This window comes from Anas platyrhynchos, chromosome W, assembly GCF_047663525.1.
Source record: "Anas platyrhynchos isolate ZD024472 breed Pekin duck chromosome W, IASCAAS_PekinDuck_T2T, whole genome shotgun sequence".
NCBI lineage: Eukaryota > Metazoa > Chordata > Aves > Anseriformes > Anatidae > Anas > Anas platyrhynchos.
Window position 1 is genome coordinate 11,853,051 of NC_092620.1, and position 23,773 is coordinate 11,876,823.

The 23,773-nt window shown below is 42.6% G+C and overlaps 1 protein-coding gene across 2 annotated transcripts in view; it reads right to left on the reverse strand.

Moving 5' to 3' along the window:
• The window catches only part of LOC101797738 (zinc finger SWIM domain-containing protein 6), a 200,382-nt gene that overhangs the window by 41,262 nt on the left and 135,347 nt on the right, over window positions 1-23,773 (reverse strand). Inside the window, exons 5-10 of one of the 2 annotated variants that reach the window (XM_038169474.2) lie at window positions 18,140-18,319; window positions 11,987-12,163; window positions 11,741-11,887; window positions 10,198-10,329; window positions 5,390-5,650; window positions 1,784-1,919 (exon numbers count right to left, since the gene is read on the reverse strand). In XM_038169474.2, the coding sequence (XP_038025402.1) occupies window positions 1,784-1,919; window positions 5,390-5,650; window positions 10,198-10,329; window positions 11,741-11,887; window positions 11,987-12,163; window positions 18,140-18,319 (1,033 nt within the window). Of the gene's footprint in view, window positions 1-1,783; window positions 1,920-5,389; window positions 5,651-10,197; window positions 10,345-11,740; window positions 11,888-11,986; window positions 12,164-18,139; window positions 18,320-23,773 lie in introns of both variants that reach the window. The other variant, XM_038169473.2, reaches the window with a different exon arrangement.

A 23,773-nucleotide genomic window follows, 5' to 3' on the forward strand; every position in this document is an offset into this window, starting at 1 on the left:
TCTCGAGGAATATAGGCCTAAAAAGGGTTAAAGTCAGGACCCTAAACTTCCAAAGAGTGAACTTCAAGCTGTTTAAAGACCTAGTAGACAAGATCCCTTGGAACACTGTCCTTAGGGACAAAGGAGCTGAACAGAGCTGGCTGCTCTTTAAGGATGTTTTCCTTAGAGCACAAGAACTCTCCATCCTCCTGCGTCAGAAAGAGCGCAGGGAGGGCAGGAAAACAGCATGGCCGAACAAGGACCTGCTGGTCAAACTGAGGCGCAAGAAGGAAATGCCCAGGCAGTGGAAGCAGGGACATGTGGCCTGGCAAGAGTAGAGGGATGCTGTCTGGATGTGCAGGGATGGGATCAGGAAAGCCAAGGCACAGGTGAAAATGAACTTGGCAAGGGACACAAAAAATAATGGGAAGAGATTCCATAGGTACATTGTAAACAAGTAAGGTACATTGTACAAGTAAGAACTTGTAACAACAGACATGGAGAAGGCTGAGGTACTCAACAAGTTGTTTCCTTCAGTCTTCACTGATAGTCAGGCTTACCACATCTCTTGTTTCCCTGAACCTGTAGATGAGGGCTGGGGGGGCAAAGTCACTCCCACTCTAAGTGAAGAGCAGGTTTGAGACCACCTGATGAAACTGAACTGGTATAAGGCTATGGGGCCCCCTGATGTGCATCCCACGGTCCTGAGGGAACTGGTTGATGTAGTTGCCAAGCAACTCTTCATCATCTTTGAAAAGTCCTGGAAGTCAGGCCAGGTGACAGGAAGAAGGAAACATGACTCCCATTTTAAAAAAAGGTAGAAAGGGGGACCCGGGCTACTACAGACCAGTGAACCTCACCTCTGCCTGGAAGCAATGTCAAGGCACATGCAAGACAAGGAGGTTACTAGCTCAATTTCAAAATCCAAACATCCAATGTAAACTATCCAATTCCACAAGCGAGAAATATACAAAGCAATAAAAATAAAAATAAAAATAAAAATAAAAATAAAAATAAAAATAAAAATAAAAATAAAAATAAAAACAAAAATAAAAATACACTCAAGTAAAAATAAAAGTTTTCACCTTTAAACTATGATTTAGAGAAAGGCAGTTTTTCTCCAGTTTTGTGTTAACAATCTGGCCTGCCCTGAGATAAAGCCAACACATACTGAACACTCCCTGAGAATCACCTTTCTCCCGATTACTGAAGACAAATGGTATCCAAGTCACACATTTTGTTGTCATATGATGTATTCCATTTAAATCCTAATATTCAGAAGTGTATAAGACTGCTTAGTTATGAAGCACAAGAAAAAAGTATTGTGTCAGACCACACCATATGGTTTCAAACCTACCATCGAGAGATAATTTATAAAGAAGACCCGTGGAACAAATAGTCCTACAGAACAGACTAAGGAACAAATGATACTGAGACTGCTGGTAAGATGCATCTTTCCTCATTTCTTCACCACTACCATCACATATACACAAACACACATGTTAGAGCTGTCATAATTGAACACAAAGCCACATTCCCCAGGAGGGGGATTCTAGAAGGAAAGATTATAACAGAGAGCACTGTTTTACAGTTGTAGGTAAACACTAATTTTACATTTATAAATGATTATACTGTAGTTACTACAAACATCACTCGCTTTTACAGATTACAGAACCAACGTAATTTTTCCTTAAAGAGAACGATGCTTCTTTTAGACAAAAAAGGCTAGGTCTTGATTACCAAGCTTTTCCCCCTTTTCCTGATCTCTACTTGTGCTCTTTCTAGATGACTTGTGAATACATACCGCATGACTCTCAGTGCAGTTTTGTATGCTAATTCAGCATCATGAGGTAGGAGAGAGGTGAAGAGATACTTGGCAAATGTGTGCATTGGAACACTCTCTCGATGGATGACTTCACCTAAACCACTATATGGTCCAGCTGTGGGAAAAAGAAAGAGAATGTCAGTCTTTACAGACTGCTAAAACCTAACTTCTGCACCTTTAAAAACAGTCACTATATCTTGAGTTAGAATTGGTATTGAGAGACAGAGTTTTCTGTACAAAAGGTAAAATTGCATTGATATTTTTGTGAATTATACAATACACATATCACATAGATACAATATATTACAAATATATTACATACCATATATTCTTTGAGACAATGAGACAGACCGTAAATTGCATAGTAATAAGCACACTACCAGTGCACATACAAGTGACAGAATGGTCCCAGTGCCCCATGGGGCTCATTCAACAAATTTATGGTATGCAAAAGGAGAAGGTGTTAATCCCAGCTTTGCCTCCATGTAGTTATATTGTACATATGAATCCCTATGTACCCTCTGTTGGTGTGCGATTGCTTTCTCACAAAACTACCAGGGAAAAAAAAAGTGTGGTTACAGCAGAAAAGTGTGCATCTTCAACTGAAGTTACATGATCAATCACTACAGCAGCGCTTGATCGCTATTAACATCTCATCTGACATTAGGCATTTAAATAACCTTTTGGTTTGGATTTTGTCTCCAGAGAAGACTAGGTCAGATCTTGCATCAAAAATTGTTTTACTAGTCCGTTACTGCCACATGATCTTAAAAATGATATTTGTTGTAGGGAAACTATCCCCACTGTTGGGACAGCAAACTTTGCACGCAGTGCAGTATTTCAATTTCAGCACTGCAGTGTCAGGACTGACAGCAGAAATGATGATTAAAAAAATGTAAATGCAATTATTTCCTTGCTGAGTTCTGAACATTCGGTAACTACAAACCCCATTTTACATTTCTCCTGCAATCTTGAGGCTGTTATTCCTGTTAACAGGAAAACTGTGTCAAGCAGTTTTTGACTTCAGCAGCCAGAAGTTCAAGCATAAAATGTTGCAAGACAGAATAAGAATTGTACATTAAGTATTATTGGAAAATGACTGCACATATAGCAGCCAGCATCCCCAGAAGTTACTGCAGGAGAAGAGAATTTTGATTTCTCCTCTAGTAGAGATTTCAACCCACCATGCTTGTATGGACAAATTACTGTGTGAGCACACTACTTCACTGCAGAATCGCACGTATCATTTAAACAGCTTCCAGAAGCAGCAGTTCAAACTGTGTCTGACCCTACGCTGGAGTGGATGAGGAGTACTTGCACAATTTATGTAGCCACTTCTGCTACAAAGAATAGAATAGAATAGAATAGAATAGAATAGAATAGAATAGAATAGAATAGAATAGAATAGAATAGAATAGAATAGTTCAGTTAGAAGGGACCTTCAAAGATCATCTAGTCCAACTGCTTAACTACTTCAGGGCTAATCAAAGATTAACGCATATTATTAAGGGCATTGTCCAAATGCCTACTGAACACTGACAGGCATGGGGTGCCTCGACCACCTCTCTAGGAAGACTGTTCCACTGTTGGACCACCCTCACAGTAAAGAAATTTTTCCTGGTGTCCAGTCTGAACCTCCCCTTGCGCAGCTATGTGCTGCTCCCATGCATCCTGTCATCTGTTGCCAGGAAGGAAAGACTGACACTTCCCTCTCCACTGCCCCTCCTCAGGAACTACATGAGATGTAGATGGTAACAACTTTAACTTAGACCAGCACAGTTGTTTCAGCAATGTTTTTCTGAAGGGTGCCTTAGCACAAGATGAAAAGATAAAAATCACAGTGCATGAAAAAAAAATGAGTTCCATAGGTGTGCATTTCTGAAGACCAATTACAAAGGAAATGTCAGTGAAGATTTAGTAGGTGACAAAATGTCTAATCATTTGAAATGAATTTGAAATCCATTGAAAACTATCTAGCATTGTTTCAATGAAAGAAGCCATTTCATGTATGTTTGTCAATTGGTGATTCAGTCAGAAACTCAGTTAGGACATGAGGAGTACAGGACAAAGCATTTATATAAAAACATATTCTGACATTAACTTAGCAGTCAAGCAAAAAATTAAAACAGTTCTTGCAACAGTCTTAACATTCTGCTTTCCCACTCAATCAAGTGGTAGCTACATACAAAATGCATTAATCTGCATTAACAGCATAAAAATCAGCTTAATATTGTCTTTTGTTTGTTTTTTTTTGTTTTTATACCTACAGGACTATAACTATAAAAACACAATTGATATGATTAGGATCTTCAATCACTGCACAGTTTTTCTTCCATGTGAGCTGGCAATTTCTGCCTAACCTGGCATAAACTGAAGCTATTGCAGGAAAGCTAGATTTCTCAGCAAACAGTAATGCAAGACACTGCACACTGCTCACTACGGTAATTTCATAGGTAGTTATTTTAGCAGATTTCCTACTAAGATTACCTTATAGTAAACTATCAGCGAACACTTGAGAGAAATCCTGCCTTTTCCTCAGTCAAGAAATGCAGCAAATTATAATCCATAGGATTCCTGTCTGGTGGTGGTTAATAGCTGGATCGAGTTAGCTGGTGTTCTTGTCCAAAGGCCATAAAGCAGCAGTATAGCCATACCATAATGGAAACTCTCCCTATGGTGCAGCTTCTCTGCAGTTTCAAATGGTGCCATCAGTAGGTGCCAACAGTGACTCACAGCTGAGAACCCTAAACAACATACTGCATCTCTTCCATTAAAGAAGTTTTAAAAGACAAATGTCTTACAGAAAGAAAACAAAACATGACTGCTGTGTAACAGTCTTCACAATTCACCTAGAGCAGTACTGTACTCCACACCATCCCTTAGGAAGGCACTCAAAACAAAAACATGCCTTTGGCGAATTAGTTCCTTTAAAATTTTTTCTTCCATTAAAAAAAAACAACAAACTACAAAAAAAAAAAAAAAAAAGCTAGAAAGACAACCTCAGAACCCATGAGGCTACTTTCTGAACATGAGGCTTAAGTGCTACATGTTAAGCCTTTTTAAAAGCTAAGGCAAAGGCATGCACTTTTTTTCCCCACAGATTTTATTGCAATCCACTACAATGATTCCCAAACAGATAACTTAGTCACAATTTAGTCATAAGATCAGGCCTTAAGCCTCAATATTTGACCATGTATTTCAATCGTCATGTACGATTCAAACTTCAGAGGCAAGTCATTTTCCTAATTGCTACAAATAAAATGTTCTAATTCTAATTTCCCAGTAATTCTAAGTGAATTTTCTGAGCTCTTTAATTGGGAAAAGAGGTAAAAATCTTCATATATTTACAAAGCTGCCAGTCCTTTTTCAGGATACAAGTGACAGTTAGAATTCTGCTACTTGAGAACTGCTGATAACTGATGTCTATAATATTTAATTGTGAGCCTGGGCTGTACAGTTAGGATACGGAGATTATATCAAACAAAAAATTTAAAGAACAAAGTGAAAGAACAAAAAATACTAGTTCTGTCGGCTTCTATAAGCGAAGACAGTTTAAAGAAACAGTTAGCATCTATAGTGAGCTACCTTCTAATAAGAAGACTGCTTGTTTTCGAAAAATCTTCACCAGAATATCATCCAATTCAATTTCCTGTAGCTTAGAAATGAGCTGCTCCTCATTTCGACAAACCTTCTCTTGTGCGTACAAGCCATCTGGCATTATTCGTTGTTGTCCCAGCCCTATCAATGCTACTTCCACAGCCAGCGTTAAATAAGATTCTCCTTCTTCTAAGAATTTGTGTGCAGGCAGGTGATGGTACTCCAGAGATTTGCATTGCCCCATGTTCTCTGTAAAGGATGACACAAAGAACAACACATAAGAAAGTCATTCTAATCCATAATCTACTTATAATGCCATATTTACAAATGCTACCTCTGTCAGTATTCACAGAATCACAGAATTTCTAGGTTGGAAGAGACCTCAAGATCATCGAGTCCAACCTCTGACCTAACACTAACAAGTCCTCCACTAAACCATATCACTAATTTGTTTAAATTTATTTATTTAATTTATTTATTTATTTATTTATTTATCATTTGTTTAAATTTATTTAAAATACTTGCTCAATTTCAAAATCCAAAGATCCAATGTAAACTATCTAATTCCAGAAGGGAGAAATACACAAAGCAATTATAAAAATAAAAATAAAAATACACTCAAGTAAAAATAAAAGTTTTCATCTTTAAACTATGATTTAGAGAAAGGCAGTTTTTCTCCAGTTTTATGGTAATAAGGCAAAAATTGGAAGATGCATTTCAATTTTTGGGTGTTTCTTTTCTGAACCATTTATGTATCTCCTTAAAGCCTTGATGTTGTATAAGTGGAAAGGGAAGGTGTTTATACCTCTGCATAGATTTCAGATGAAGTTATCAAGATTGTGCAAGTACAGTAGGCCTGATAACTCCACAACATTTAAGCATCCTCTGCTTGCTAGGGCTCTTTTCAGGATTTTTTATTTAATTGTTACAGTTGCATTTATGATAAACAAGTATAATGCTTCTGAATTTTACTGAAACAAGAATTCTTACTTCCATTAAAGATTACTTATAACTTCCATACAGACCAAGCCATACATTGCTTTAAAGAGTACCACTGATTCATTTGGTACTTCACAGATACACCATATGACAAAATGCTTGTGGTGGTTTTACTGTGCTAGGCAGGTAAACACCACAACCGCTCTCTCACTCCCCCTCCTTAGATGAGGAGGGGAAGAAGTAAAGGAAAGAACAACTCACGGGTTGAGATAAGGATAATTTAATTAAAGGGAAAAAATAATTATTATTAAGGAAAGATTATTATTAACTAAACAGTTTAACTAAAGGGGGGAAAAAAAGGGAAAGGGGAAAAGGGAGGGGGAAAGGGAAAAAACAAAACAAATAAAGGTCATGTGGAAGTGCGGACGAAAGAAATTACTCTCTGCTTCCCACAAATGAGCGATGCTTGACCACGTCCTTGAAGCAGGGCCTCAACGCATGTAGCCGGTGTTCCGGTGGAGGACCGGCATTTTCCCGACGAGAGCCCACCCCTCCCCTCTTCTTCCGGTTTCCACCTTGTATTGCTGAGTGTGACATCATATGGTATGGAATATCCCTTTGGTTGGTTTAGGTCAGCTGCCCTGGTGATGTTTCTTTTCTCACTTTTTTGCCCACCCCCTAGGAGGGTTAGAGAGAGTCTAGTTCCTAGAGAAACTACTGCAGAGGTGGAAACAGACTGAGAATAAGGAATGAATCACTTAAGCTCCTGGAAAGCAAATACTGAAATTAAAATGGGCATAAACATCCTGACCTAAATCATGCATCAATTCTGAAACACTGTTTTCCAATTCATATTCTCTGTAGGCCACGTATGTTATCATGTGTTTTATCATCTATTCGAAGTATTATGTGCATGTGCAGCTAAGATGTACAATAACACCCAGGGTCCTAAAAGAATTTGCTGAAGTAGTTGCCAAATCTCTCTCAATCATATTTGAAAAGTCCTGGCTGTCAGGTGAAGTCCCTGGTGACAGGAAAAAAGGAAACATCACTCCCATTTTTAAAAAGGGTAGAAAAAACAACCTGGGGAACTACAGACTGGTGAACCTCACCTCTGTGCGTGGGAAGATCGTGGAAAAGATCCTCCTGGAAGCAGTGTCGAGGCACATGCAAGACAAACAGGTCTATCCGAGATAGCCAGCGTGGTTTCAGCAAGGGTAAATCATGCCTGACCAATCTGGTGGCCTTCTATGGACGGAGTGACTGCAGCAGTTGACAAGGGAAGATTGACCAGTGTCATCTACCTGGACTTCTGCAAGGCCTTTGACACAGTCCCACATGACATCCTGAACTCCAAAATGGGGAGATATGGACTTGATGGGTGGACCATTCAGTGGATAAGGAGTTGGCTTGAAGGCCGCACCCTTCAAGAGTTGTAGTCAATGTCTCTATGTCCAGGTGGAGGCTGGTAACGAGTAGTGTCCTTCATTGGTCTGTCTTAGGTCTGTCTTTGGGCTAGAACTAGATGATCTTTAAGGTCCCTTCCAACCCAAACCATTCTATGATTGCATGATTTGCCATTCTTTGCCTTCACCTGTGGTGTCCAATGAACAAAAAAATGTGAAATAGGAGGACAATACTTCACGGCAACAGATGCTCTAAGAGTAGTGGAGCTATGCACTGAAGTGCGCGTACAGCAACAATAGCTGAAGCTCCAACTATGGAAAACTGACAGAGGCACCAGCAACTCAAATTTTGTGTGGCACTTTTAAACTCCTGTTGCAACTGGTAAGACCTGAAATTATTGCAAGAGAGATTAGAAATGTAAGTTCTCTCTCCTTTTCCAGGAGCCTGGTGCTTAAGTATACAAATCAGAGAAAATCCATCTCCCCAGAGAAGTTTAGGTGTATTTCGCTCTGTCTGACTATTCGGTGGGTAAGGAATTGGCTTGAAGGTCGCACCCAGAGAGTAGTGGTCAATGGATCTATGTCCAGGTGGAGGCCAGTGACAAGTGGTGTACCGCAGGAGTCTGTCCTGGGACTGGTACTGTTTAATATCATTATCAATGACATAAACAGTGGGATCAAGTGCACCCTCAACAAATTTGAAGATGACACCAAGCTGAGTGGTGGGGTTGATATGACAGAAGGAAGGGACACCACCCAAAGGGACCTGGACAGGCTTGAGAAGTGGGGCCACGTGAACCTAATGAGGTTCAACAAGTCTAAATGCAGGGTGATGCACCTGGGTTGGGGCAATCCCAGAGGTGAGTACAGACTAGGAGAAGAACTCATTGAGAGCAGCCCTGTGGAGAAGGACTTGATGGATGAAAAGTTCGACATGAGTGCGTGTTTGCAGCCCAGAAGGCTAACTGCATCCTGGGCTGCATCAACAGAAGAGTGGCCAGCAAGTCAAGGGACGTTATTGTCCCCCTCTACTCAGCCCTTGTGAGGCCCCACTTGGAGTACTGCATCTAGGTGTGGAGCCCCCAGTACAAGAAAGATGTAGACGTGTTAGAGCGGGTCCAGAGGAGGGCCACAAAGATGATCAGAGGGCTGGAGCACCTCTTCCATGAAGAAAGGCTGAGAGCTGGGGCTGTTCAGCCTACAGAAGAGAAGGCTCCAGGATGATCTCATCACAACCTTTCAGTACTTAAAGGGGTCTTATAAAAGGGATGCAGAAGGACTCTTTACTCAGGTAGATAATGATAGGACAAGGGGGAATGGTTTTAAACTAAAAGAGGGAAGATTTACATTAGAGCTTGGAAAGAAATTTTTCACTCAGAGGGTGGTGAGGCACTGGAACAGGTTGCCCAGACAGGCTGTGGATGCCCCATCCCTGGCGGTGTTTAAGACTAGGTTAGATGAGGCCCTTAGGAACCTGATCTAGTGGGTGGCATCCCTGCCTATGGCAGGGGGGTTGGAACTAGATGATCCTTGAGGTCCCTTCCAACCCAGACCATTCTATGCTTCTATGATTCTATGAACACCCTGGGATGCATTAGGAGGAGTGTTGCCAGCAGGTCGAGGGAGTTGATCCTTCCCCTCTGTTCAGCACTGGTGAGACACATATGGAGTGCTGTGTTCAGTTCTGGGCTCCCCGGTACATGGACATACTGGAGCCAATCCAGTGAGGGGTCACAAAGATGAGTAAGGGACTAGAGCATCTCTATATGATCAGAGATTGGGACAACTGGGACTGTTTGGCCTGGAAAAGAGAAGGCTCAGGAATATCTTACCAATATGTACAAATATATGATAGGAGAGTGTAAAGAAGGCTGAGCCAGACTCTTCTCAGTGGTAACCTGTGACAGGAAAAGAGGCAATGGGCACAAACTGAAGCACACATTTCCATTTGAACATAAGAAAAGAATTTTTTACTGTGAAGGTAGAACACTGGAAGAGGTTGCCAAGAGAGGTTGTAAAGTCTTCATTCTTGGAGTTATTCAAAACCCAAATAGACACAGTCCTGGGCGATCTGCTGCAGCAGATCCTGCTCTAAGCAGGAACTTCCTTCCAACCTCAACAATTCTGTGATTTTTGTGATCTTCTGCAATGTCTCAGAAAAAGGACAGAGTAATATCTGTGGAGAGGGTTGCTACTATAAAGACTTATTTGCTTTTATTTCAGGCTCAAAATACAGAATTTTCTTCAAGAATGAATAACTGGTAATTTTGGAAGTGCTTTAAAAATTTTCCTTTAAACATTTTTTCTCCCTCATGTTTTCTTAGGGAAGGCAAATGTGAGTTCTTATACTATGAGAACACTGGCTTTGAAGTTAATTTAGAATGGAAAGGTAGAAAAATGCCTCTGGTTACTGAAGACATGTAAAAGATATCTTCCTTTGCACAGCCTTACCTGTGAAGTCTGAGAATCCATGGAAGCTCTCTTCATCCACCTTGCAGGCTTCCATCAGGCTACTGAAGAGGGTGCCAATTGGATCCAAAGGGTGTCCCACCAAACCTTCAAGATTCGTTATTGAGGTTACTCCTTTGTGGAGAAGTTCTATGTTAGAAAAGATGGAGGGAGGAGGGAGGGAAAGAGTGCATATTAGCCACTCTTTAGTTAGCCACTTTATTACTTAAAAGAGGAAGGAAAAAAAAAAAAAGAATGAAGGCAAAACGCCATTCAAACACTTGCAAAGCACATTATGGGTCAACAGTTTCAACTGTAGTGATTTTTTTTTTTTTTGAAATCTCTTACTCGCTACCAGGAAATCTTCTGAAAACATCTGCTGAAAAATGACAGCAAAGACTTTTTGACTTTTTTTTTTTTTTGTAATATATCCACATCTGTTTCCTGGCTCAAAAGATGTAGTGCCATTTTGTACGTTTTAAGTGAATCTGATGGCACTGAAATAAATGAAAATACTCTAAAATATGTTCCATTATCCCAAATAAAACATGAGCTTATTTTGCATCTAAATATTAATGAAATGATAAACTCAGGATGACAACTCCTTTAAAAAACTAAAAAGAATAAAAACATTAAATGTAGTATTCAAGAAAAAATTGTCTTTTAATTGAATCATGTTAATTTTGGCATTCTAAATTTTCAGTCAACAAACATACTTTGTTGGATACTTTACTTTGTAGCCCTCACCCATAGATCAGTTGGAACATGAAAAAAATCCTTTAGCACAATGAATTGAAGAAAGTATGTATTTGGTAAAGGTTATAGATTCCCCTGATCCCATTTTTTTACTAACAGTCTTATGGCACTAGCTCTCCTTTGACTCCAACCCCCAACTTTTTTCTCCTAAACATGTATATGCTACTGAACTATGGGAGATCAGTCTCATTATGGCTGATCATGTAAAAATTGTATACAAGCTATTATGGATGCTCTGCTTCTCTACCTACTACACACTAACTTGAAGATGCCTCTACTCACTCTCATTTATGGGGTATCACCTTCCTTAGTAACCACATGCATTATTTCAAAGCTTTAAAATGCTAGAAAGCCTGCTTCTTACCTAAATGTGTGGGGCTACAAAATGAAACAGCCATACTGTTGAACTGATTGCTCAGAAGGATAGGGCTGGGTGGGTTTTTTTGTTTGTTTGTTTGTTTGTTTTTGTTTGTTTTTTTTTTTGATGTTGTTGCTGTTTAGGAATCAACTGATATGAAATTTAAAAAAAAAAAGTAGATCTTTGTCTTACTAACAAATAGCATGTGCTATACATGACATGCAGAAACAAGTAATATTAACAAAAAAGATTATTCACGCTGACTTCTTACTGGTTCACTTATACGTTACATTACCACTATGATCATTTGCAATGGAGAGTTAAAGACACCTCATTGACTTTATAGTTTCAAAAACAGTTTTCTTATGCAAAGTTCCAAATGTTATCGTCATCTTGTCATGTCCTTTGCCCTCCTCTCTTCCCCACATTTACCTTTCTTCTGAGCCTGGAACATTTCCAGCTGTTTCTGCTGCTGCCTTCTTAGTGTATTAACAATAGCTATTGCCAGCCTCAGTGCTTCTCTTGGATATCCATGAGATCGTAATGCATCCACCCTCGCACAGGCTGTAGGAACATGTTCTAAAATGGAGAAAATAATTGAATGCCCCCTAAAATAATGCCATAGAAACTAAACAAAGTGGCAAGTCACAGAAACCTCTTTCCAGTTTAGCCACTTACCATGCCAGAGGGGCCACCCATGAGAGTCAAAGAGTGAGTTTTCAGTGTCGTCATGGTAACAGTAGTTGGTGTATAGGTTACTGCTGATAATGTGCTGTAAGTGGCTGTCCTGCCAGTGAAGATCGCATGCCTCAATGGCTCGAGTGAACACTGTCCGATGGGGCCTGTTCGATGAATCTGTCATTTTCAGAAGTTCAGAAAGCTTCATCAGCTTTTACTCATTCATATGTGAATAAGTCATTCACAGCGTTCTTGTCTTCTTCCTACTCACAACCCCCAACTGACGGCAGCCTGTCTTATCCCCCGTCTGCAAGAAGCAGGCTGCAGATGACATTTCACATCCTATTACTGAACAGGCTAGACAAAGTGTGCACCATTCACTCTGCATTCAAAAAGAGATCTATGGAACAGCAAGACTAATGCTAAACAGGGCTTTGCAAAGGGAACAGCTAAAGATGAAGGATATCTGACAGCTCTCCTGAGAACAAACTAGAAAGTATATGGCACAGCTACTCAAACATTCCCAACTTCTCTACTTCTGAGACCCAGAGCTGCAAGGACAAGGGATGGATGAACAGTGTATGAAGAACTCTGGGTCAGACGTGTTCTGCAGGGGTTTCCCTACATCGAGGCCCCTTCAAGGCAGATGAGGGAGCCGCCAGGACCCGGCAGCCCTCACGAGGGTGGCTGATGAGGCTTGGGTGGAGACAGGAGTGTCCCTCCTCTGTCATACAAAGGCAGCCCCTAAGGAGCGCGAGCGACCAGGAGTGTGGCTAACAGAGCAGGCAAACAGGGCTTGTCAGTCAGGGAGTGGTGTGGCAGTGTGTTCAGGCAGGGCATGCAGGGAGGGTGCTGAAGGTTGGACAGGTTGACTATGGAGCGATGGTATCCACCCAGCAGAAGACAGTGGCCTCACAGAGCTCAGCACACACCCACCACAGCTGATGCAGCCTCCCAGACAGAACTCCAGGGGGAACATGCTGCCACCGAGGTGTCAGGCTGCTGGGTGTGCCCTACTCTTATGCCACTACAGGATGACAGTAGAGAGCACAGCTCTGGGAGGTGTGCCCAGGTTGAAGAACTGCTTTGTCTGGTGGCAGAGCTTTGGGAGGAGGTGGGCAGGCTGAGGAGCATCAGGGAGTCAGAGAAGGAGATTGATTGACTGGTGAGGTAGAGCTCTGCCATCCCTGCAGCAGGGTCCTCAGCCAGCCATAGCCACTGCTCAAGAAACAAAAGTTCCCCTACCCCCTTGCCAGAACGCAGACAGAAGGGATCTAATAAGAGACAGGGGGGAGTGGAAGCAGGATCCTGTTTGGCATAGCAGGTGACCTCAGCAGCTGCCTACCTCACCTTCCCAGGTGCCCCTACACAACAGGAACGAGGTTCTGGAACTGTATAGGAAATCAAATGACAATGCGGATAAAGGTCCATCTATATTGAGGGAGTTGCCCAGGGCAAGTCAACCTATGTCCCACATAACAACAACCCCCACCAAGAAAAAAAGAACAGTTATAGTCATAGGGGATTCCCTTCTGAAGGGAACAGAGGGCCCGATTTGTTGTTCAGACCTGACCCATAAGGAAGTCTGCTGTCCCTGGGGCAGGGGTATGAGACATCATTCAGACAGTCACTCGTCTGGTAATAATCCCTCTGATTATTACCCTTTATTGTTTTTTCAAGTTGGCAGTGATGAGATGGCAAAGAGAAGCCAAAGAGCAATCAAAAGGGAATTTAGGGCTTTGGGGCAACTGGTTGAAGGATCAGGTGCACAGGTAGTGCTTTCCTCCATCCTTCCAGTAGCAGGGATCAATACTGAAAGGAACAGGTGAACCTATCTGATCAATACGTGGCTCCGAGGCTGATGCCACCAACACAGTTTCAAGTTTCTTGATCATGGGAAGGTCTACATGACACCAAGCCTACTGACTCCTGATGGAGATCACCTTTATCTGAGGGAGAAAAGGATTTTTGTCCAGGAATTATCAGGGCTGATCAACAGGGCTTTAAAACTAGATTCGAAGGGGGAAAGGGACAAAACCAGGCCCACCAGAGATAAGCTATGGGACTGGACACCAATTTTTGAGGAACTGCATGCTGGGGAGGCCCTTCAGTCTGCCCCACAAAGGGCAGAGTTGAATGAAAAACATCTCAAATGTTTCTATACATACACACGCAGCATGAGAAATAAGCATTTCAGCTCCCTGAAATGCTTGTATACTAATGCGCGTAGTATGGGAAACAAACAGGAAGAACTGGAGATCTGCGTGCAGTCGCAAGGCTATGATCTCATTGCAATCATGGAGACATGGTGGGATAGCTCACATGACTGGAATGCTGTCATGGAAGGCTACGTGCTTTTTAGAAAAGACCAGACAGGAAGGCGAGGTGGTGGAGTTGCTCTTTATGTGAGAGAGCAACTGGAATGTGTGGAGCTCTGCCTAGGGGTGGATGAAGAGCGAGTTGAGAGCTTATGGGTAAAGATTAAAGGGCAGGCTACCACAGCTGACGCTGTTGTGGGTGTTTGCTACAGGTCACCTGATCAGGAAGAGGAGGTGGATGAAGCCTTCTTCAGACAGCTCCAAGTAGCCTCTCAGTCACAAGCCCCGGTTCTCATGGGAGATTTCAACCACCCTGATATCTGCTGGGAAGACCACACAGCTGGGCACAAATAGTCCAGGAGGTTCCTGCAGTGCACTGATGACAAATTTTTGACACAGGTGGTCAAAGACCAACAATGAAAGGTGTGTTACTAGACCTTGTATTAACAAATGAGGAAGGATTAGTTGGAGATGTGAGGGTCAGTGAGCAGCCTTGGCCGCAATGACCATGATATGGTGGAGTTCAGGATCTTGCGAGGAGGAAGCAGGGCAAAAAGTAGGATTGCGACCTTGAACTTCAGGAGAGCAAACTTTGTCCTCTTCAGGGATCTACTTGAAAGAATTCCATGGGTTAGGTCCATGGAAGGAGGGGGGGTCCAAGACAGATGGTCAGTATTTAAGTATCACTTCCTCCAAGCTCAAGATTGGTGCGTCCCTATGAGCAAGAAGGCAAGCAAAGGGTACAGGAGATCTGCGTGGATGATCAGGAAGCTCCTGGCAAAGCTCAAAAAGAAGAAGGAAGTTTACAGCATGTGGAAAAGGGGGGCGGGCGACTTGGACGGAATATAGGGATGCTGTCAGAGTATGCAGGGATGCGACAAGGAAGGCCAAGGCCCATTTGGAATTAGATCTGGCAATGGATGTCAAGGACAACAAGAAGGGCTTCTTCAAATACATCAGTAGAAAAAGGAAGACTGGGGAAAATGTTGGCCCACTGCTGAATGGGGCAGGTGCCCTAGTGACAAATAATACAGAGAAGGCAGAGTTGCTGAATGCCTTTTTTGCTTCAGTCTTTACTGCTATGAAATCAGAAATCTCAGACCCTGGAGACAAGAGAGGAAGTCCGGAGAAAGGAGGACTTTCCCTTCTTTGAAGAGGCTCAGGTCAGAGATCATCTAAGCACACCTGACATCCACAAATCCATGGGTCCCAATGGCATGTACCCACAGGTGCTGAGGGAGCTGGCTGATGTTATTGCTAGGACCCTCTCCATCATCTTTGAAAGGTTGTGGAGAACAGGAGAGGTGCCTGAGGACAGGAAGAGAGCCAATGTCATGCCAGTCTTCAAAATGGGCAAGAAGGAGCACCTAGGCAACTACTGGCCAGTCAGCCTCACCACCATCCCTGGAAAGGTGATGGAACAGCTCATCCTGGAGGTCATCTCCAAGCATGTGGAGGGTAAGAAGGTGATCAGGAATTGTCAGCCTGGATTCACCAAGGGGAGTTCATGCTTAACCAATCTGCTGTCCTTCTATCATGAGATGACTAGATGGGTAGATGAGGGGAGAGCGGTGGATGTGGTCTACCTTGACTTCGGCAAGGCTTTTGACACTGTCTCCCGTAACATCCTCATGGGCAAGCTCAGGAAGTTCAGGCTAGATGAGTGGACGGTGAGGGGGATTGATAATTGGCTGAATGGCAGAACTCAGAGAGTTGTGCTTAGTGATGCAGAATCTAGTTGGAGGCCTGTAGCTAGTGGTGTCCCCCAGGGGTCAGTACTGGGTCCAGTGTTGTTTAACTTATTCATCAATGACCTGGACAATGGAAGAGAGTGCACCTTCAGCAAGTTTGCTGATGACACAAAGCTCGGAGGAGTGGCTGATACCCCAGAAGGCTGTGCTGCCATTCAGAGGGATCTTAACAGGCTGGAGGGTTGGCCGATAGGAACCTTGTGAAGTTCAACAAGGGCAAGTGCAAGGTCCTGCACCTGGGGAGGAATAACTCCAAGCACCAGTACAGGTTGAGGGGTGAGCTGCTGGAGAGCAGCTCTGCAGAGAGGGACCTCGGAGTCCTGGTGGATAGCAGGCTGACCATGAGTCAGCAATATGCCCTTGTGGCCAAGTTGTCTAACGGTATCCTGAGCCGTATTTGGAAGAGTGTTGCCAGCAGGTCGAGGGAGGTGATCCTCCCCCTCTACTCAGCCCTGGTGAGGCCACACCTGGAGTATTGTGTCTAGTTCTGGGCTCCCCAGTGCAAGAGGGACATAGAACTACTGGAGCGAGTTCAGAGGATGGCTACAAAGATGATTAGAGGACTAGAACTCCTGTCATACAAGGACAGGCTGAGAGAACTGTGCCTGTTTAGCCTGGAAGAGAAGACTGTGGGGAGACCTCATTAATGTATATAAATATTTGAGGGGAGGGCGTCAAGAGGATGGAGCCGGTCTCTTTTCAGCTGTTCCCAGAGACAGGACGAGAGGCAACGGGCACAAACTGAAGCACAGGAGGTTCCGAACATGAGGGGGCACTTCTTTACTGTGAGGGTGACAGAGTACTGGAACAGGTTGCCCAGAGAGGTTGTGGAGTCTCCTTCTCTGGAGATATTCAAAACTTGCCTGCATGCCATCCTGCGCAATGTGCTCTACATGATCTTAATTGGCAGGGAGGTTGGACTAGATGATCTTCAGAGGTCCCTTCCAACCTCGGCCATTCTGTGATTCTGTGTGACTTTCAGTCTTTCTCTTTGAAAAGTGATGTTAACTTTGAGCACTTGTTTAATTTTTTGTCATAAACATCTACAAATACTGTAGATAAAACAAGGTGCACTGAGGTCATGGGAGTGGCATAACCCTTACTGGGCATCTATCCATGGCAAAACCCCTCTGTCAATGTCATGTCCAAGTTGCCACTAGCCTGTCCAGGTTGGGCTGAACTTCAAGAAATCCAGAAAGCAAAAACCACCTCTTTAGGGAGTTATTTGGTGAATGAACTTCTAGCCCCAGCTAGCTGTGAGATTTCTAAAGGAACTCTCTAACTATTTCCTTCGGAGGTAATCTTACAAAAAAAAGGACCAATGTAAAACCCATCTAAATTCACATCTGCCCCTCCCTCCCCAACATTTAATTTTAACTTTACCATAATTATATGAAATATGTATCAAAATGCTGAGGGTTTTTGTTCAAGGGAAATGTCTTGTGTTTTCCCCAGTAGCAATCTTTGCTTAGAGAGGACTGGACAAGGCTTCTGCCAGATTTAATAATCACATTTTTTATTAGAAAGCATGATACTGAATATACAGAGACCTCCAAGAAGGCAGTGCTGCCTCTACACCCCCCCCTCCCCAACCTGGCAATGCAGAATGCACAACACAGAACAGATCCTATAAATGGCTGCTTTACTTTTTCACCCACTCAGTTTAATGCAGTTGCAACTGATCTCTCTTTAAATAGGTATCAAAGGCTTTGTAACTGCAAACAAAATAAAAATCCCAACACCAGAAGGGATACAAGATTGTAGTCAAGCAAAGAAACAAGCTTTTACTTTGACATACTTCAAGGACATTCCATTTACATGCAATAAGTATTCAGAAGGACCAAGTGAAAAGCTAGAGGACCTAACTAAACACAAATACTTGCTTTGAAAACATCGCAGCCCCGGCATGAAAAAAACAATTTATCCTTCCTGCAAGGAAGTATTAGTGAAAATAAATTTGGCTGGTCTGTCCTTAATAAGAAAGTTACTTGTCCCAGTCCCAGGAAAGAGTGCTGAATTCTGCAAGGCTAGAGTATATAAGACAGATGTTATATGTTGCAGTCAGTGCATATATTTAGGCTTACCTTGGTTAGCATTTTCACCCCGAGGCAAAGCATTGGTTAAATTGGGCACCTCGTTTCCATGGTTTCCATCTTCCCAGGGGCAAACATCCACACTGTTCCATTTTTTCAGCTGTTTTAGCCAACTGGCCTTCTGCTCCAACTTGCAGTGGGGATTTAAAACTATACACATCCATAGAGCACCTGATTTAAAAAAAAATCGCTAAAATATGTTTTCTATTAAAAATGCAGCAGTCAATGACTAATTGCAAACTTCTATACTGTAATATATTTTTTTCTCCCCTATACTGCTTACTTCCCAGCTACACCTAGCACCAGGCAGGCTGAATTCCTGACTCAGAATGTGGCCCATCTGAAGCAGCTGAAAGAATGTACCAATCCAACCTTCTAAATTAAAAGGCGTTAAGTTAGTCTTTTGTACCAGAAAAATCCAGAGCTCACAAAGCATGGTTCATCAGACAGGAGTATCAGTCAAAACCAAACAAGAATTCACATAAAGTTTCATAATGAAATTACCCAAGTTTTTCTTCTAATTTTTGTATCAGGAGTGAATGTTTTCTACAAACAAGAACTATGTATCTTCCAGCTTCACATTAGAGGAACCAAACAAGTACGAGTAAAACATGTATTTTGTAAACACATACTTCTACACTCAAAACCCAGCAAAAGTACTGCTGATCATGTAATTCTTTTTACAAACACATCTGGATCTCAGGGACACAGTAAACACTGGTTTTATGCAGTCTAATAGGGATATTTTTTACTGCAATTGCTTCAGTAATTTGGTTACACTTGAAAAAATTTATACATGTTCATTTTATAGAGCTCTAATTTACAGAAAGCTAGTTTGCTCTGACACATACCTTTTTTTTTTCTTTTTTTTTTTTTTTGCTACGTTTTTTATGTTTGCTATGCACACATACCATTACTTTAGAACCTGTTCCATGACACTATATAACATGGCAGGTATAAATACATCAGGGTTTCCAGCAACTATTTTCAAATTGAAAGATTTTTCTCTAAATCAGCTGTCTCTTCATCAGCATGAACTTTGACAGAAGCAAGAAGACATCTGAAAGCGCTATTTAGCAACAGTTCATTTTCTCATTAAGACCATGCCTTTTTGGCCTCCATACCAAAGAGGTCAAAGCCTCTTTGGTATGGAGGACGATGGCTGAAATATAAATATGGAGAGGCCTGGCAGATCGATTACATCACACTCCCTCAAACTCGCAATGGCAAGCGCCACGTACTTACAATGGTGGAAGCAACCACCGGATGGCCGGAAACATATCCTGTGCCTCATGCCACTGCCCGGAACACTATCCTGGGCCTTGAAAAGCAAGTCCTATGGCGACATGGCACCCCAGAAAGAATAGAGTCAGACAATGGGACTCACTTCCGAAACAACCTTATAGACACTTGGGCCAAAGAACATGGTATTGAGTGGGTGTATCACATCCCCTATCATGCACCAGCCTTCGGGAAAGTTGAACGATACAATGGCCTGTTAAAGACTACATTGAAAGCAATGGGCGCTGGGACGTTCAAAAACTGGGATACGCATTTGGCAAAGGCCACCTGGTTAGTCAATACTAGGGGATCTGCCAACCGAGCTGGACCTGCCCAATCAAACCTGTTACGTACTGTAGATGGGGATAAAGTTCCTGTAGTGCATGTAAGAAATATGCTGGGTAAGACAGTCTGGGCTACTCCTGCCTCAGGAAAAGGCAAACCCATTTGTGGAATTGCTTTTGCTTTGGGACCTGGATGCACTTGGTGGGTGATGCAAAAGCACGGAGAGGTCCGGTGTGTACCTCAAGGAGATTTAATACTGGGTGAGAATAGCCCATGAACTGAATTGTACCATGTTAATTAGTATATTATACTGTATGTTATCACTACCATGATTACTATAGGTGACTAATTAGAATGTATGGAAAAGAGTGTAACCTGAGCATGACATAAATGGTATGGAATAAGGGGTGGATAGATGTCCTGGTTTCAGTTAGAACAGAATTAATTTTCTTCCTAGTAGCTGGTGGAATGCTGTGTTTTGGCTTAGGATGAGAAGAGTGCTGATAACACCCCGACGCTTTAATTGTTGCAGAGCAGTGCTTATACCAAGCCAAGGACATCTCAGCCTTTTGCTCTGTCCTGCCAACGGGCAGGCTGGGGGTGCAGTAAGAGCTGGGAGGGGACAGACCCAGGACAGGTGACCCAAACTAGCCAAAGGGGTATTCCATACCATCTGACGTCATGCTAAACAATATATAGGGGTGGCTAGCCGGGGGGAGGGGGCTGGACTGCTCGGGGTTAGGCTGGGCATTGGTCAGCGAGTGGTGAGCAATTGCATTGTGCATCACTTGTTTGTACATATTATTATCACTTTCCTATTATCACCATTGTATTATTATTATTGTTATTATTATTTTTGTTATTATTATTTTCCTGTCTTATTAAACTGTCTTTATCTCAACTCACGGGCTTCACTTTCCATTTCTCTCCCCCGTCCCAGAGAGGGAGGGGGGAGGGTGAGCGAACGGCTGCGTGGTGTTTAGCTGCCGGCCGGGTTAAACCACGACACTTATAGACTACAAGAGATTTAGAGAATATGCTTAAACTACAGGCTGGAAAAAAAAGAATGAAAATACACCTGGTTCTTCCAGGATAATAAAATTTTCACATTCAAGTACTCTTTTGCTTACTAAGAATGCAAACTAGATACCCAGAGAACAGGCCATCACATTACATTCATTCCTAGAGTAGTTTGGCATGTTGATACGCCAAAACACAGGACCCAATGGAAACAGAGCCTGATCCTTAAGGTTGCAAATCCCCAGATATTCTGAACACTATGGAATGGGGAAGTAATAGCAAAGAAATCTGAACACCTCAAGAAAATAAGATACGGTACAGTGCAGAACACCAGAGGGAGATGCTGCACTAATGCAAATTATTGATGCACATTTACAGTACAGCAAAACTTTTTTATTATTATTTTTTCTTTTTAAAGCATCTGAAACTTTTCATGGGAGTGAGTAAAGCCAATACTGTTTTTAAAAACATTTTAAAATCAAATCATATGACTTTCTATTAGAAAACCTCTTCAACAAGCTTCACTCCCCAAACAGTCAAATTACAAATGTTTCTTATTATTAAGCGACAGCACTGCTCAAGAGAGAAGGAATATATTTCTTGCAATCTGCAAAACAAAAGATGGAGGATATTGGAAAGCCTTAGAGAACAGTTAACTTGGATTTATTTACTTATTTATTTTCAAAATCAAGTATTACTTGAAGGCATTGAAGAGACATCACACCTCTTAGCATCTTAAAAAAAAAAAAAAAGCCAATTTAATACTTTGTAGCCAGATTCCCAGTGCTTTCAGACTGAAGCAAACAAAAAATAGACTATCTTAACTACATTTTGGAAGCATTTCAGTCATAGGCAGAACACACACTACTGATTAAGCAATGCCCCTGCAAAACAAGTAGCCTTTTATTTTTCTGTGTTTCAAACACTACTAGAGAAAAAGGAATTAACTCGCCTTCTTCAGAAGCTCCACTATGCATACAGTGCATCTAGTGGACAGGAAAGGGAAGAGAGAGCCAAAAGTGCCAAAAACCTTTAAAAACTTATTTCATTTAAAGAGGGAAACTATGTCAATCATAACTACATTGTTAGCAGTTCATCTCTGAAACCTAGGCAATTTTTATGCAAATGAAGCACAAGGACAAGTGTATTTGTGAACCCCACACAAACCACTTCACATTTCAATAGAACCCAACTGCACCCTGCTCCCAGCGACTTCAGAGGAAGCCGTGTATGCATCTGAGCTCGCTGAGGCCCTTGTGCAGCTTTCAAGGCTGCCCTATTGCCTGCAGGATGAGGGGTGCAAGACAAATCTACTCCTCTGAGAAGAGAAGGGAACAGAAAGAGCATTGCGCTCAACTCCTGTAGCATTACAAAGGCCACCATCTGGGAGAAGGAAGCATAATGCCAATAACCCTACACTCTTCAGCCTATTTGGGTTTCTGGTTTTTCTTGTTGTTGTTTTTTTTTTTTTTCTTCCCCCTAGTGAGTGTGCACTTTCCTGTATTCATATTTCTTTCTCCTCCTCCCCAAGCGCCTTCACTTCTCCCCTAACATCAGCTCCATTCTGGCTCCTTCCATTCAGTGGTTCCCGTCTGGCTTCTAGCACTGAAAAGTCTGAGGAAAACATTCACTTCCTCCCAATTTTATTTTTATTTTTTTGACTTTCCACATGCCAACTGGAAGGACCCTGGAGAATATTCTTCCCATTTAACTCTGATGCTGCTCAGTGGAAGCCCCACTGAGCTGGCCCTTAAATGTCACCACCAACCTGAAGGCTTACACGGGCCTCAAACAAGATATTCTCTTTTCTGCCTAATAGCTCCTATGCTGGGAAACAGCCATTCTCCTCAAAATGCATACCTGCTTGTGTAGATGCAACCAATGCTACCTGCAACATGCACAAAGGACAGGGAGATCACTCACCAATTATTTTCACGAGCAAAACAGACTCAGCACAGGGAGATTAATATAATTTATTACCTAACAGGCTAGATCAGTGAGAAACTAAAAGCAAACTAAAAACACCTTCCCCCCATCCACCCTCTTCTACATCCTCCCCCTGAGTGGCGCAGGGGAATGGGGAATGGGGGTTGCGGTCAGCGTATAGCACTTCGTCTCCGTCACTCCTTCATGGTCACTCTCTTCCTCTGCTCCAATGTGGGGTTCTTCCCATGGAATGCAATCATTCCCAAACTGATCCTACGTGGACTTCCCACAGGCAGCAGTTCTTCAAGAACTGCTCCAAATATGGGTCCGTACCACAGGTTCCATCCGTCAGGAGTAAACTGCTCCAACATGGGTCCCCCCACAGGCAGCAGCTCCTGACAGATCCCCTGCTCCTGCATGAGCTCCTCTCCACAGGCTACAGCTCTGGCCCAGAGTCTGCTCTTGCGGGGATTCTCCTCAGGCCGCAGCTTCCTTTAGGCCAGATCCACCTGCTCTACCATGAGCTCCTCCATGGGCTGCAGCTTGGAAATCTGCTCCGCTGTGGTACACAGCGTTAGTTAGTTAGAATTAATTTTCTTCCTAGTAGCTGGTGGAATGCTGTGTTTTGGCTTAGGATGAGAAGAGTGCTGATAACACCCCGATGCTTTAATTGTTGCAGAGCAGTGCTTATACTAAGCCAAGGACATCTCAGCCTTTTGCTCTGTCCTGCCAACAGGCAGGCTGGGGGTGCAGTAAGAGCTGGGAGGGGACAGACCCAGGACAGGTGACCCAAACTAGCCAAAGGGGTATTCCATACCATCTGACGTCATGCTAAACAATATATAGGGGTGGCTAGCCGGGGGGAGGGGGCCGGACTGCTCGGGGTTAGGCTGGGCATCGGTCAGCGAGTGGTGAGCAATTGCATTGTGCATCACTTGTTTGTACATATTATTATTACTTTCCTATTATCACCATTGTATCATTATTATTATTATTGTTATTATTATTTTTGTTATTATTATTTTCCTGTCTTATTAAACTGTCTTTATCTCAACTCACGGGCTTCACTTTCCATTTCTCTCCCCCGTCCCAGAGAGGGAGGGGGGAGGGTGA